The following is a 15,015-nucleotide window of genomic DNA, read 5'->3' on the forward strand; positions in this document are numbered from 1 at the left end:
ATGCTCTCTGCAACTGGCGGTTAAAGAGGATGTAAATATTACGTATTATTAGTTTAAAAAATGGTCTAATTAATTATTGTCATTGTATTTATTCAATAGATAATTTTTTTTTTAAATTGGCATCTCTATTTTTAATTGTGGCTTTTATTGAAGGGCAACTATAATTTAAGCTTGTCAAATATGTATTGAATAGAATTGACAAGTTACATGACAATTGGCAAGTGATCGACATTCGACAGCTTTTCAGCAGACTGCAGACATTCTTGAGACATTCTAGTTGCAGTTGTCAGAGTAAAAGTGTTCTGTGAACAGCTGTGCGTACAAGAATTGAGAACATAGCCTTAGCTGTAAAATTTACAATTAAGCTGTAACGAGATCTGCTACAAGTGGGTACATGAATAAGTGAGAATAATTATTTATTACTTAATAAAATAAGACTTCGTTCCGTACAACTTAATACTTTAGCTGATAAAATTTTATGATTTAAATTTATTTTGGTAGCAAATGATTGGTTATGTGGTATGTGGTATTATTCTCAAATTCTCTTTCATAACGCAAATTTTTGAATACCAGGAAGCAGCTTTAAATCCCACATTGTCCATAAATTGTAGAAATTGAATTTAATTTATCCAAAAACGGAAAATTGAACAGCTTTGTGATAACTGTTTTCAGAGATTTTTGACCCTCAATGAAATGATATTATAAATTTCATGCGTTTATTGCGTTATTTTAATTGTTACTTTTCTCAGAGCATAGGGTACATCAGGTATTGCGAATTATAATTAGGTTACTTACTGACTCACTAATTAGATAATATAAACAAGCTATAAATTGAAGACAACTAATGAATCTTAGAAGATTAATTATAAAGTAATTAACTGAAGGAAAATTGTTAAAAAAATAAACATTTTTTTTTCAGACTTACAATGAGGTACCAAAAGTGGAATACCAAAGAAGACATAATCAAGGACCTTGCTTTTGCTTCTGGAAAACCACTTAAGGATAAAGATGTAGTTGTTGTGGGTGATAGACCATCTAAAAGATATGATGATTCTGGTAAGTTACATTTGACTTTAACTTGATGGTTCATAACATAATTTAGTTTGCAAATTCAATTTATGGTTGTTGATCAAATTCAAATATTTTTATTCAAAATAGGATGTGACATAACTTATTTAAAGTCAAAAACTACCACCCATTCCAAAAAGAATGCCTCAGACCTGAGAAGAATGGACAACTAACTCAGCGGGCTTTTTTCATCAATAAATATATTTACAAAGTAATATTGTACAATTAAACTTATTATTTAATAGCCTGAGAGTGGTTGCTCCATTCCCAATCTGTGGATTAATTAGGAAAGTCATTTATGTTATAGTAACCACACAAACATTTTTGTTTTGAACATTTTCTTGTAAAATATATACAATGCCCCACAAAAGACAAAAATAATTTTACTTAAGACAAAACAAATTTAACTTTAAGCATTTTCTTTGTAATTAATACACAGGAAATAAAGTTATTCCAAATTTAAAACTTTTATTTATCTTACCTTTGTCACTACAGAATGATGTGACAGGGGGAAGTAGTTTTAAACTTGGAGTAACTTTTCATTGCATTTATTAATAAGATGGTTTGAGTTCTGTTCTGTTTTGCATTCTTGGGCTGTATAATAAATAAGATAGGCGAGCTCTATATTTATCGTAAGAAATACATTTTAACATCATTGCTGATCAGCAAATTAGAAATAATGTTGAGTTAATAATAGATTACTAATTTTATAGTGTTTGTTATGGCCATTACATGTGGGTTTGCATATTTCCAATGTTGTATGGTTTTCCCCGATCCCGGTTAAATATGTTGGTATTTAAGCTTTTGTCATTTGTAATTATACAATTATGTAGTTGCTTTTTGTCTATGTGGCATCTGTTAAAAATGATATTATTTTAAATCTATACAGGGTGTCCCGTAATCAGTGGACCAACGGGATACCCGTGATAGGGGTGGTCATCATCTATCGAAAACACCAAATTTTACTGTTCTAGGGCCAGTAGTTCAAAAGATATGATTTTTTAAGCATTATTTTGAAAATTCTACCCTTATCAACACAAAAGTTGAAAAAAAATATTTTTTATTTTTATTTTGCCCTGTTTCTTAACTTAAGGTGGCTGAGGAAACATGTGTCTTCACAATTAAATCCATTTTTGTGAATAAATATTGCCAAATTAAAAATTAAAAACCAAAACATGCGCAAATATCAAATAACTAAATTTGCAACGTGATGTTTGAAGCAAGCTAGTGCAAAAAAAATGTATGACAGCCTTGCGGACCATTATTTAAAAAACATCTGCAGTTCATACTGATTCCAAAAAGGTATAATTAATCATTATTGTGAAACAATAAAAGACAATAATTATTTTAAATCAACATTAGATAGCAATTTCTTGGCGGAATTTACAATAAAACAAAAGTAAATAGTTAGAATTTTTTTATTTATTTCTTATAATAAATGTTCGAAATGTCTTCCTCTTACTCTAAGGCATAGCCGGCATCTTCTTATAAAATTTCTTTTTAAACTTTTTAACGCCCTTTCATTATTTTTGACTTTTTCACTCACCACATTCAGTTTTTGTCTTAGCTGTCTTTCGTTATCGTTAACGGTTTCATATACGGATTCTTTAAAATATCCCCATAAAAAATAATCCAATGGATTAAGATCAGGTGATCGAGCTGGCCATGGGATTGTACCTCCTCGTCCAATCCACCTACTTGGGTAAGACTCGTTTAAATATTCCCTCACTTGTCTGCAATAATGAGCGGGTGCGCCATCATGCTGTAACCACATCCTCTCACATACCTCCTGTGGTACATTTGCTAATAAATTACTTAAGTCATTTCTTAAAAATTGCAAGTACCGAGCACCATTAAGCCTCGGTGGGAGCTCAAATGGACCAATAAGTTTACCATCTAAGATTCCAGCCCACAAATTGACTCCAAACTGGTGCTGGAATCTATCTTCTCGTACAATACGTGGATTCACAACAGCCCATTCATGTAAATTATGAATGTTAAACACTCCAACTCTTTTAAAACACGATTCATCGCTCCATAATATTGAATTGAAAAATAGTGGATCTTGTCGGCATCGGCGAAGCATCTCTGCACAAAAATCTATCCTCCGTTGATAATCAGCAGGTAATAGTGCCTGCACTCGTTGAATATGATAAGGGTATAAACTGTTTCTTTTTAAAATGCGATGTACTGTTGTTTTTGCTATACCAGTACGTCTTGAAATACGACGAACACTCGTAGAAGGTTCTTCTGTCACTTCGGCCAGTATTTGAAGTTCATCGACTCTTCTAGGTCTTCCCACGTTGTTTGCAGCTCCGGGAATTCTGCCTTCTAAATACGCGTTATTTACACGGAGAAAAATTCGATGATCCGGATAGCGGTCGCGATTAGGATAGCGCTCACGATACGTACGGGCTGCTTGCCGAGCGTTTGCATTACACAGACCGTAAATAAAATACATCTCAGCATATTCACGAGGAGTATAGGTATTAGGCATTTTATAAAATCCGGGCAAACAGTATCCAAATCACAAAGACAAACAAGGTCCAATTCAAGCGTCAGTCACCAAAAAAAAGAGTCGTAATGGTAGCGAAGTAAAAAACACGTGTGCAGCTACGAGCTATGAGCAAGTCTCTGATGAAACTAAGAATAATTTGAAAAATTAGGGTGTGGGGATCATAGGCGTCGGCCAATAGGACCCCGTAAACGAAAAAGGTACCTGAGCGAGAAAGAGATAGCATATTGTGTTATCTCTCTCTCGATAACAAAATAATTCTCAGAATAGATAGCGCTTAAATGTTTCTCGCAATTGGAGTCTAAAATTGGTTATTAAGTTATTTTTTTTGTAAAATGTAATATTGTTATACCTTTTTGGAATCAGTATGAACTGCAGATGTTTTTTAAATAATGGTCCGCAAGGCTGTCATACATTTTTTTTGCACTAGCTTGCTTCAAACATCACGTTGCAAATTTAGTTATTTGATATTTGCGCATGTTTTGGTTTTTAATTTTTAATTTGGCAATATTTATTCACAAAAATGGATTTAATTGTGAAGACACATGTTTCCTCAGCCACCTTAAGTTAAGAAACAGGGCAAAATAAAAATAAAAAATATTTTTTTTCAACTTTTGTGTTGATAAGGGTAGAATTTTCAAAATAATGCTTAAAAAATCATATCTTTTGAACTACTGGCCCTAGAACAGTAAAATTTGGTGTTTTCGAGAGATGATGACCACCCCTATCACGGGTATCCCGTTGGTCCACTGATTACGGGACACCCTGTATATAGCATTAGTAAGCAGTATTATTCATATAAAGTTAATAAAGTAATAATTAGGCAAGGGGAGCAACAGGTGGCAGCATAGGACATATTATTAACTTATTAACTACGTTTTTCCGCAAGGACACATTTAATATTTATAAATAGAGGTTTTAATCATTAACTATTTGAATTTGATTTGCTTATTGTGCTGTCAAATATTATGACATCCAGTCATAACATACGAAACCACAAGTAAACCATGGTGGCAATGGGAAAAGTTAATTTTCTCTAGAACCTAAAAATTTTCCTCATGTCCATTGCAAATGCAATGATCATTTTGGAATATATACCTATACAAATTAAGTATTTTTTATAAAATTTTATGAACGATGCGGGACTCGAACCTTTGACCTCTCGAGTTCCGCCGAGCGCCTTCCATTGAGCAAACCGTTTCGTAAATTGTTTAAATATATAATACCTATTTCTAAACGCACCACATAATGTGTCTTTAAGTGAAGTACATAAATTATATATTATACGTAAGATTATTATGAACGAATAATTAAATCTTGCAAAATAGCTGGTTAATAGTTGTTTCTCCGTCAGTCATAAATTCGTATGACTTTTTATTAGCTTCACTTTTTTGTTTGTAACCGACTCCTTCGGGCGCGATTATGACCCACTTTAAACGGCTAGATTTCGTTCAACCTTCGTAGATATCGAGGACCGATGACAATACACTAATTTGATAAAATTACGCCAATTTGCAAAAAATAAAAATTAAATTTTTGTTAATTTTTATAATTTTAATATATCTTCGATAAGGAGTTGATGTTAATATTAAATTTTAATATCTTATTAATTTTATTATTCCATATCCTTATCTTTAACCGATTTATCTAATATAAGGAAATTTTCGAATACCAAAGACAATTTTTAATGCAAATAACCTTCTACCACTAAGTCTCACTGTATATTATATTGACAACGTTAATATCTTTGAGTGACTTCTAAAATCGTGAAATTCTATCGAGATTTTACTATTAATACAGATGTATACACATGAATAATTTGGAAAATATTTTCAGTTACTTATAGTTATCATGAAATAAATAGTAATTTTTAACAATATTTTTCATTTAAATTTATTACAATTTATTTTCTATTTTGTAGTTCAGTTTTCTATACAAAGCGTGTTTTTTAGTTTTTTTTTTTAAACTATTATTTATTATATTATAGTTCCTTGAATTTGTTTGTAATAGATAATTATTTATATTATTTTTTGGTATTGCAATAGCGACATACAATGAATTACAACAGCGATAAAAAAATGTGACATTAAAATATTCGTGAAGTGTAAATGCGGGGTATCGAACTCGCAATGTGTTGCTAAACAGATCTTCGTCCGTGTTCGTCAAAATATAGGACTCACTTAAATAATAATACAAACTTTCATCATTACAAGTATATAACGATTATTATTGGTATATTTTTGTCCTGAGTGCACCCTTAACAAAATACTTATAGCAATTATTATTCACTGATGTATTAAGGCTGGGGACTGAGCCAACAGCCTTGAGCAATCGAACGGACCTGGGATACCTCCCTCGCACAAGATCGCCATTGTTCTAATTCATAATAAAAAGCATTTTAATTTTTTTACAAACCTAATAGAATAGAATTCGTAAACATTTAATAAGTTTTCAAACAATTTTTATCTTGATTGATTGATTAACTTGGCTGCAACTGTAAAAGTAATAAAGGATAGAAATGTCAAGAAAAAATGAATTTTCTTCTTATACTCTGTAGACAGGTAATTATTTTTTGTAAAACTAGAAGCTTTATAAAAACCGTTAAAAATAGTTTCAATTATGCGCTATTTTGGCGATTTCTTGGGATAGCGGCCTTGATGGTAATCACTTAAGGGTTGTTGTTAAGTAATGTCCCATCAATTAATTTTAATAATTAGGTCCCTTCCACGAAATAAACAATAGCATGATATTTACTGAGTTATACGTTACTGAGAAAGGAACGGAATACTGAGAGTTGAGACAATGCTTATTGTAATCACTTAGTATCACCCACTTTTGTTTATTGCCTAATGGTTTTGTTATTGTATAACATTTATTATTATAAGAATGGTTTCTTATAAAATTCAAAAGAATTGTTAAAAAACGTTTCTGTGCTAAATGTTACTATATTATTATTATATAACTATAACATAAATGCCTTTCTTACGGCCGTTCCGAATATACTATCTACAGATAGAGATAAATTACTACCTTCTACTGTTAGTAATTAGCTGTCAATAATTCAAATATTTTTATTCAAAATAGGATTTAAAATCACTTATTGAACGTCTAAAACTACCACCCATTCAAAAGAGACTGCCTCAGACCAGAGAAGAATGGGTGCAAGAAACTCAGCGGGTTTTTTTTAAATATAAAATATGGTTTACAATTTGATATCGTACAATAAACATTTATAATTAAAGAGTGAGGGTGCTCGCTTTATTCCCAGTCCGTGGCGTCATTAAGAAAATCGTTTATGCTATAGTAACCTTTCCCACACAATCGTTTTTTAACAATTCTTTTTTCAATCTGAAGCTGTCCCAATATACCATACACGTCATTCTCATCGCCTTATATTGGGACGCGTGAATTTAAATTTCCATACACACTTCTATCGCTGGTAAGCTATACGTCGTCCCATTGACAGACAGCGTGTACGGATAAGGTGAGTTACCGTCGTTTATTGGGACAGAAAGGTCAACGATGGCTACGATTTTTATCTCAAATAAGAGATACACTGAATGTTGGGAACGGCTGTTAATGATACCACAGATTGGGAATGGAACGACCGCCCTCAGGGCGTGTATATCTTATAAATTGAAAGTTTTAGTGATTACTCTGTGTTTAATAAATATTATTGAAAATAACTTTAAAAATAAATTAATAATTTTTATGTTTTAATAATTAGGAAATTTCATTTTTAATCCTAAAAGCAATGACTTATTTTATACAAATCAATAATATAAAAAATCGCGTCGTATAAAAACAAAGCCGAAAAATGGAACATGCAACAAAATACACTTGTATTAAACTGCGACTACTTTATCTATACATTGCCGGATTTACTCCAGTTGCTTAACGGCAGTTTTCAATAACGTATCACTAGTTACGGATACAATGCTGTCACCGTTTAACGACAAGATCTTATCTATCCATAGTTATGCCCAATATAGGTATAGTCCAATGCTTTATGTCGATAGGTTATTGAAATGTAAGTAAGCGTAAATGGATAGATTTGTCATACCTCTAGTAAGTTAACTAAGGATAGATAGGTTAGTTAGTTAGCCGTTAGAATGTTTCACGGCCGTTTTCAATTATGTATCTCTAGTTACGGATACATTGCTGTCACCGTTTAATGACTAGATCTTAGCTATCAATGGCTTTGTCCAATATAGTTATAGTCCAATGCTTTATGTCGATAGGTTATTGAAATGTAAGCTTAAGCGTAAATGGATAGATTTGTCATACCTCTAGTAAGTTAAACTAAGGATAGATAGGTTAGTTAGTTAGCCGTTAGAATGTTTCGCGGCCGTTTTCAATGATGTATCTCTAGTTACGGATTTAATGACGAGATCTTAGTTATCCATGGTTATGTCCAATATAGTTATAGTCCAATGCTTTATGTCGATAGCCTTGACTTTAAAATTCGGAAAACTTTAGAATTATCATTGTATTTACAGTGTTGGCAGCCAGAAATCATTCATTGAACGTCAAAATTTACCACTCAGTTGAAATAGTATGCCTCAGCCCTGAGAAGAACGGGCGCAAAACTCAGCAAGTTTTTTTTAAATTTCGTTATTATATATCTCATATCGTACAATAGTAATTAATAATCAAATAGCCTGAGGGCCTTCAATCATTCCCAGTCTGTGGTATCTTAAAGAAAATCATTTATAATATTTGGTATTAAAGTTTGTGTGGTAATACAAACGTTTTCATTTTCTGGGATCATGTTTTAAAATCAATAAAATACGTCTTACTAACTCGACTTAACCGAGTAGTAGACTTAACATGTGTATGTTTGTTCCTCATGTTAATATTATGATTGTCGCTATTTTTTTTAAATTCGTTAGTATGCTTATGAACATAAAGTACATCATCGAGAATATATTGTGATACAACAGTTAAAATGTTTATTTCTTTAAATTTTTCTCTTAATAATTCTTTACAAATTTCCTTAGGTTTTTATACATGGTCATTATTCGACCACTAAAGCATGAATTCTATGCACCTGATGAGGGATTTCTTTTCAAGCAGCGTACCTATTATTATGTTGCAACTAGGCGTAAACGGACTTTTTCTTTTCAGGCTAACAGCGTTTCTCAATTACAATGAAATTTATTTCGGATTAATTAATCATAAGCATAGGTGTAGTGTCTTGACATCTAGTCTGAATTAGATATGTGTTAACAATCATTGTCACTGTCATGACATCGACAGTGACATTAAGTGCTATATAAATAATGAACAGCACAACGGGAGCGTCAGTCGCCCTTGGCTATCGGTTGGGTGCGGACGTCGCCGGGTGTAGTGCTACCCACTGAAGAACAGTTGTTTCATCCGTGACGAAACCAGAGACATGACATCAAGTAATCAGTAACTTCTGTTCACTTTATAACGAAACAGATCCCCGGTTACATCTTGATCGCCTACTTTTATTAATTAATATCTATCACTATTTCAATTGTTTGCAGATGGTGATATCGAAGAACAAATGCAGTATTTATTAAGTGGCAATAACTTGACAGATTCCAACATGGCGGTGGGGCCCGATTTAGATGGAATTACTGAAATGATTCTCATGGTAAGCTATAGTTTATACTTTATAGCCATTTCGACAGCCACCACTTCTCTCAGTAAACGCGTAAATACAAACTAAAATTGTCTAATAAGTAAATATAGGCGAAGTAAAGTTATTCCACATTTAAAACTTTTGTCTTTGTCACTACAGAACATGACAGGGAGAAGTAATTTTAAACTTGGAGGACTTACATCGCGTTTATTAATAAGAAAAAGAATGTATAGCTATTATTCCTCAAACGCAAAGCGTCTGTTCGCGATTTCGCTCTAGTAAATTTCGTTTCGTCTGCAATCTGGACGTATCAATCCAATTTCAAAGTCTTGTGAACATTTTATGATGGATTTTGTTTTTTTGCGTAGCAGTCTTTCCGAAATATAAGTTACTTACATGCTATAGCATATTATATACATATATACCTATAGCATCTATAGGCATCTGGGTGCCAAATCTCCGTCAGGGGCCGTTGTTGCACTAACAAATATTACCGAAGAAATAAATTTACCACATGAAAGTATTTGTAGCTTAAGAATCTTGAAATTTTTGATTATTTGAGTATGATGAAACCAGTAGAAAATGGAGTTTTGTTTTGCAATTATTTATGTAGTTAATTTGATTTTATATGTTTCAGTTAGATGATTCATTTTTGTGTGACAAAACTGATTCGGTCAATGTCGAAAATACAACAAATGAAGTGATCATTCTGAGTAAACTGAACCCAAATGTGCCCGAGTTTATTCCCAAGAATATAAATCAGGACATTAAAGAGGAGAAAAGTAAAGGAAATAATACAATAACGGAAAAGGTAATAAAAAATGACAAAACAGAAAACTGCTTGAAAGATGATCTAAATGAAACCACCATAATGACTCTAGACATATCAAGACTAACCAATAATGATACAGATCAATTAAGAGATAGGCTAAGGAATACAATAAGTGAAACATTGGAAAGTAATTGTCAGAAAGTGAAACGTCAAAGGAATCTGGCAATGTCTTCACTGATGAAATTATGTGCTAAAGATACAAAAGACCATAAAAATACGGAAATACCGTTATTGATGACGCCTTCACACTTCGAGCTTAGAACGGACAAGAGTTTAAAGCTTACATTTGATCCAGATAAGGAGTCAAGTAGTATAGCAAATAATTTAGTACAACAACTCAGACCAACCGAAAAGTCATGTGATATTGATAAGGCCGGTAATAATCATGAGTCTGACGAAGTAAATCAATTAGAAGTTCGAAAATCAACGGAAAAAGTTTACAATTGGATTTGCAGCTCCAATGAAACATCTTCATCCAATTCGCCTATTTTCATGACAGGACCAATAACATTCAAGAAAAAGTTAAAGAAACCAACACCAACAGAAATAAGACCAGTGGTCAAAGACCCTGTAGTAGAATTCAAGCCATCAGAATACGCCTATGAGCTATTAAAGAAATATTCCAATAATTTGAAAGTTAAAGACATTTCAGACTCAGATGTTGCAATTAGATTTAAAAGCTAAAAATTAGAATATAAAACTAGAAAAGTGGGAATAGATTAGTAATAATAGTGGCAGTGACTTAAAACATACAGAGCAGATTATTCAATGATTATAACGATTTTAGAAAGTATTGATATGGTGCACTATAGAGTAAAAATATAATTATAAATGACAGTTTTTGAAAGAGAAGGCAATCACTTCGTAGCGTTTCACGAAAATAGACGCGATAAATCTTCGTTTTACCCTTTGCCGATTACTTACGCCTTACGAACTACAATTAGATTTAAAAGATAAAAATTAGAGTATAAAACTACAAAAGTTGGAATAGATTAGTAATAATAGTGGCAGTGACTTAAAACATACAGAGCAGTTTATTCGATGATTAGTTTAAGTCTTGATATAGTGCACTACAGAGTAAAAATATAATTATAGTTAGCACAATAAATTTACATTTTAATTATTGGATGTATTTTATGCTATATTACAAATAGAAAACGTTGTGCAATATTTAATTATATTTATATAGACTACATTTATAATTTTAAAATGATATTTTAGTATATTTCAAAATGCCCAATGGAAAAGGTTAATATTTATTGTATGCAACACCATTGTTTACATTTTTGATCTCGAATTATATTTGTCGACTATACATGTGAATCTGGACTCCGTCCTGTAGATAATAACAAGATAAATACCAGATGCTAGCACAAATTAAGAAATATCTTTGACAAAGAAGTGTTAGTAAAGTATAGTAAATATTATAATAATGGTAATGATGAATGGTTCTTTTCTGGTTTTGCGCAGGCCACCTAAAATTTTATAATATTATATTAAGTAGGCATGGTTAATATATGATTTAAAAGATGGCCTTGGGGGTTTCTTATCAGTTCTCCCCATGTAAAAGCCCTTTTATGAACTGATTTAGCTTCATGACTCTTACTAAGTGTGGCAATATGTTACTTATGTTGTTGTATCTCCTACTAATAATGTTATATTAAGTAGGCTAAGTTAATATATGATTTAAAAGATGGCCGTGGGGGTTTCTAATCAGTTCTCCCCATGTCAAAGCACCTTTACGAACTGATGTAGCTTCATGACGCTTACCAAGTGTGGCAATATGTTACTTATGTTGTTGTATCTCCTACTAATAATATTATATTAAGTAGGCTAAGTTAATATATGATTTAAATGATGGGCTTTGGGGTTTCTTATCAGTTCTTCTCCCCATGTCAAAGCCTCTTTATGAACTGATGTAGCTTCATGACGCTTACCAAGTGTGGCAATATGTTACTTATGTTGTTGTATCTCCCTATGGTAAATAAATATATTTCTATTTCTAATGCAGTTTGTTTCATAAGTCACTTCACACTGATGTGTCATTTTAAAAATTTCGTGATGTTGGTAACATCACCATAGATTTAACTCATCAAAATTTTCTTAGCATGATCATATAAGTAAATAAAGGGAACGAAATGTTTGCACTACTACAATGATCCGGGGCATGTGTGAGTATCCACTGAGAACCGGTTGACCATCACACAGACAGTTTACAATCTTAGGGTTAATGCGACAGACAACAAAGCATGTTAAGGTTCATTGCAATCGATATATTTAATTTTTAAGCTTCCTAAAGACCCTGCAACAATATTATTTATAGTGATTATTATTATAAAGAAATAACCGTTCATTATAGCTAGGAAGCTATTTATATCCTATGTTAAGTAGGTATTTCTATGTCGTGGTCTTCCAACGCATACATTGCTACCAGCAACTAATGTAGGTTTGACAATGAAAGAATATTGTTTTAAAATTACATACCTACTTATATTATCGAAAAAATTAAGCAATTTTTAAATGCTGACCTTATACTAGGTAGGTACAGTTTTGAGTATAGAAGACAACCCTATTGTCGTCAAAGTAGGTAAGAGTCACGCGATAGAAAGAGAGGCAATTTCTAGGTAAATAAAAATGTAGTTTGATAGCGCTGTGCGATCTGAATTACACCTTATTGTACGGTCACTAAAGTCCGTATTTCCTTAATTTTTTTTGCAGAGTGAGACTTGTGTAGTACTATTATACAGTATGGAACTAGGCATAAGGCGGCGTTGCCGGTTTGCCACCAAAGAAATGCCGCCTCAGTGTACTGACACGTGTACTTAATAGCTTATACACATGGTCGGATTTGGCCGTACCAAATCCGACGTGTTGGTTGATACGACCATGGATATATGCAATCCATACTGTATATTATTCGCGAGTTCGGATTATAGAGGTGTTCGGGTTAGAAGGAGTTCGAATTAAAGAGGTCCTGCTGTATATATTTAATTCTATGATCATTTTGTTTATGAGTAGAGAGTACATCACGGTATGTTTTCACCATTTTATTTATTATTGCTAGGTTTTACTTTACACTTGTTTGTGGGTCGGTTGGTATATTATAACTATGTATTTGTTTAAGTTCAAATATTGCCGGTAACGTTCATAACAATTTCCAATATCTGATTGAGCTAAAAGGGGTCATAATATCAAACGCCCAGTAATTTACTTTTATATAAAATAAACTTCATATTTTTTCTTATTTTATAAAAATATTAACATATCAAAAAAAGTAATAAATAAATAATAAAGTAATAAGTAATAAAACACATCGACATTTTACAATAAAAACTACAATAAACAACATAATTAAATTTTACGAATTAGTGCTAATTATGGTGCGATTTAATTAGTTTAATCGATTTTGAACCTGTAATGTAAATAATAATCTATATATTTGTTACAATATGATAATATGGAGATTATTGTTATGAACACATAGGTCTTAAATAACAGGATTATGTGAATAGCTTTTTGTTATATAATGATTGGGCGTGTGTTCATACAGCCATAATATACTTATACATCGGATGTAGTAGCAAATATATCGTTGCACAGTGCAATTGCTTGGTTGAAATGTACACGTTACATGCAGTGTTAAATAAATTAATAATTCAATATAACATTAAATCACATCAGCATTACGGCTACTGAGAATATGTCGTCAGGTGGTACAGCTTGATGCTTTAATATATTGCGCATCAATCACAGAATAATGTAGGGTTTAATTTGTAGAATGGGTACTAAAGTGTAAAGGGTCGTTTGAACAAATGTATAATGTGTAATGGTAGAAAGTACACAATATATTGTCAGAAGTTAAACTTCTTTGGAAAACTAATTTTAAAATCTCGTTTATATCAATTATCCTTATCTGTTATTTAAACCAAATGTTTCTTGTCAATATTAGAAATTATTATTACCTGCATGATACAACGCTAGTAGGGACGATGTTCAACTTTTTCGCATCCGCGCGCTAAATCTGCACGATAGAGGTAGTGGTGAAGATGTTCTACGTTTTCGCGGCCGCGCGCTGAACCTTTACGATATAACTCTAGTAGGGAAGTTGTTCTACTTACTAGCGGCGCCATGTGCTTCATGCTACGTTCGCCCTATCTACTCTATCTCAATCGGTCTCAATCACCCTTTCCCTCTTCTTCAATAAAAACACCCCACATTTTCATGACACTTTATTGGCACATACAGACACTGGATTTAATAAATGATCCCAAATTCGTTTTCTGTACCCTCGAGAACCTCGGATTCGATATCCATATTGTCAAAATCATAAATTTGAGCGGCGACCATCTTGGATTTGAAGAATGATTCCAAATTCGTTCTCTGCACCCTCGAGAACCTCGGATACGATATCCATGTAGTTGAAATCATAATTTTGCGCGGCGGCTCGATACAAGGCTAGTAGGGAAGATGTTCTACTTACTAGCGGCCGCGCGCTAAATCTGCACGATACAAGGCTAGTAGGGAAGCTCGAGAGTAAGAAATACTCTTCATCAATTGGTGTCAATCGCCCTCTCCCTTGAACAAAAACCTCCTCCTCTTCTTGAACAAAAAAATGTGAGCCGTCACGGGACGCCTGGCAGATGCGAAACATTGACATTATTTTGTAAAAGTAATATGCAGAAAAGAACATATTGTGATAGGAACTAAATATGTCATAATGATAAAATAAAATATTACGATTTTTTTTCCAGATAACGATGACTATTTATTTTCATTAAATACAAAAATTTACGAATTTATTTCAAATCGTGACTACTTAATTCGTTTAATCAGTGACTTCGGTAATAGTTATATTCGATGTTGCCTCTGAGGTATTACTGTGACAAGGCGACGTGTCGCCACGGCATGCGTCGCCACGCCAGAAATCGGTTTTACGTGCGGCTATAGATATTTCACATCAAAAACGTCTTAATTTTCCGTGACGCAAGT

At 32.5% G+C, this 15,015-nt stretch overlaps 1 protein-coding gene across 2 annotated transcripts; it reads left to right on the forward strand.

Moving 5' to 3' along the window:
* The first annotated feature begins 253 nt into the window (after positions 1-253).
* LOC126979156 (uncharacterized) lies at positions 254-12,032 on the forward strand. 2 transcript variants are annotated; one of them, XM_050828397.1, is made up of 4 exons: positions 254-402; positions 920-1,056; positions 9,097-9,206; positions 9,832-12,032. In XM_050828397.1, exons 1-4 carry the CDS (start codon positions 395-397, stop codon positions 10,708-10,710), a joined length of 1,134 nt encoding a protein of 377 aa, XP_050684354.1. In that variant the 5' UTR covers positions 254-394; the 3' UTR covers positions 10,711-12,032. The 2 variants fall into 2 exon arrangements, with proteins under 2 accessions (XP_050684354.1, XP_050684355.1); XM_050828398.1 differs by having other exon boundaries at positions 262-386.
* The last annotated feature ends 2,983 nt before the right edge of the window (positions 12,033-15,015 follow it).

Source organism: Leptidea sinapis, chromosome Z (genome assembly GCF_905404315.1).
Source record: "Leptidea sinapis chromosome Z, ilLepSina1.1, whole genome shotgun sequence".
NCBI lineage: Eukaryota > Metazoa > Arthropoda > Insecta > Lepidoptera > Pieridae > Leptidea > Leptidea sinapis.

Bases quoted from the DNA above. Each gene is read 5' to 3' on its own strand.
- LOC126979156 (XM_050828397.1), top strand. The intron at 1,057-9,096 runs GTAAGTTACATT...AATTGTTTGCAG, and splicing joins TAAAAGATATGATGATTCTG to ATGGTGATATCGAAGAACAA. The intron at 9,207-9,831 runs GTAAGCTATAGT...TATATGTTTCAG, and splicing joins TTACTGAAATGATTCTCATG to TTAGATGATTCATTTTTGTG.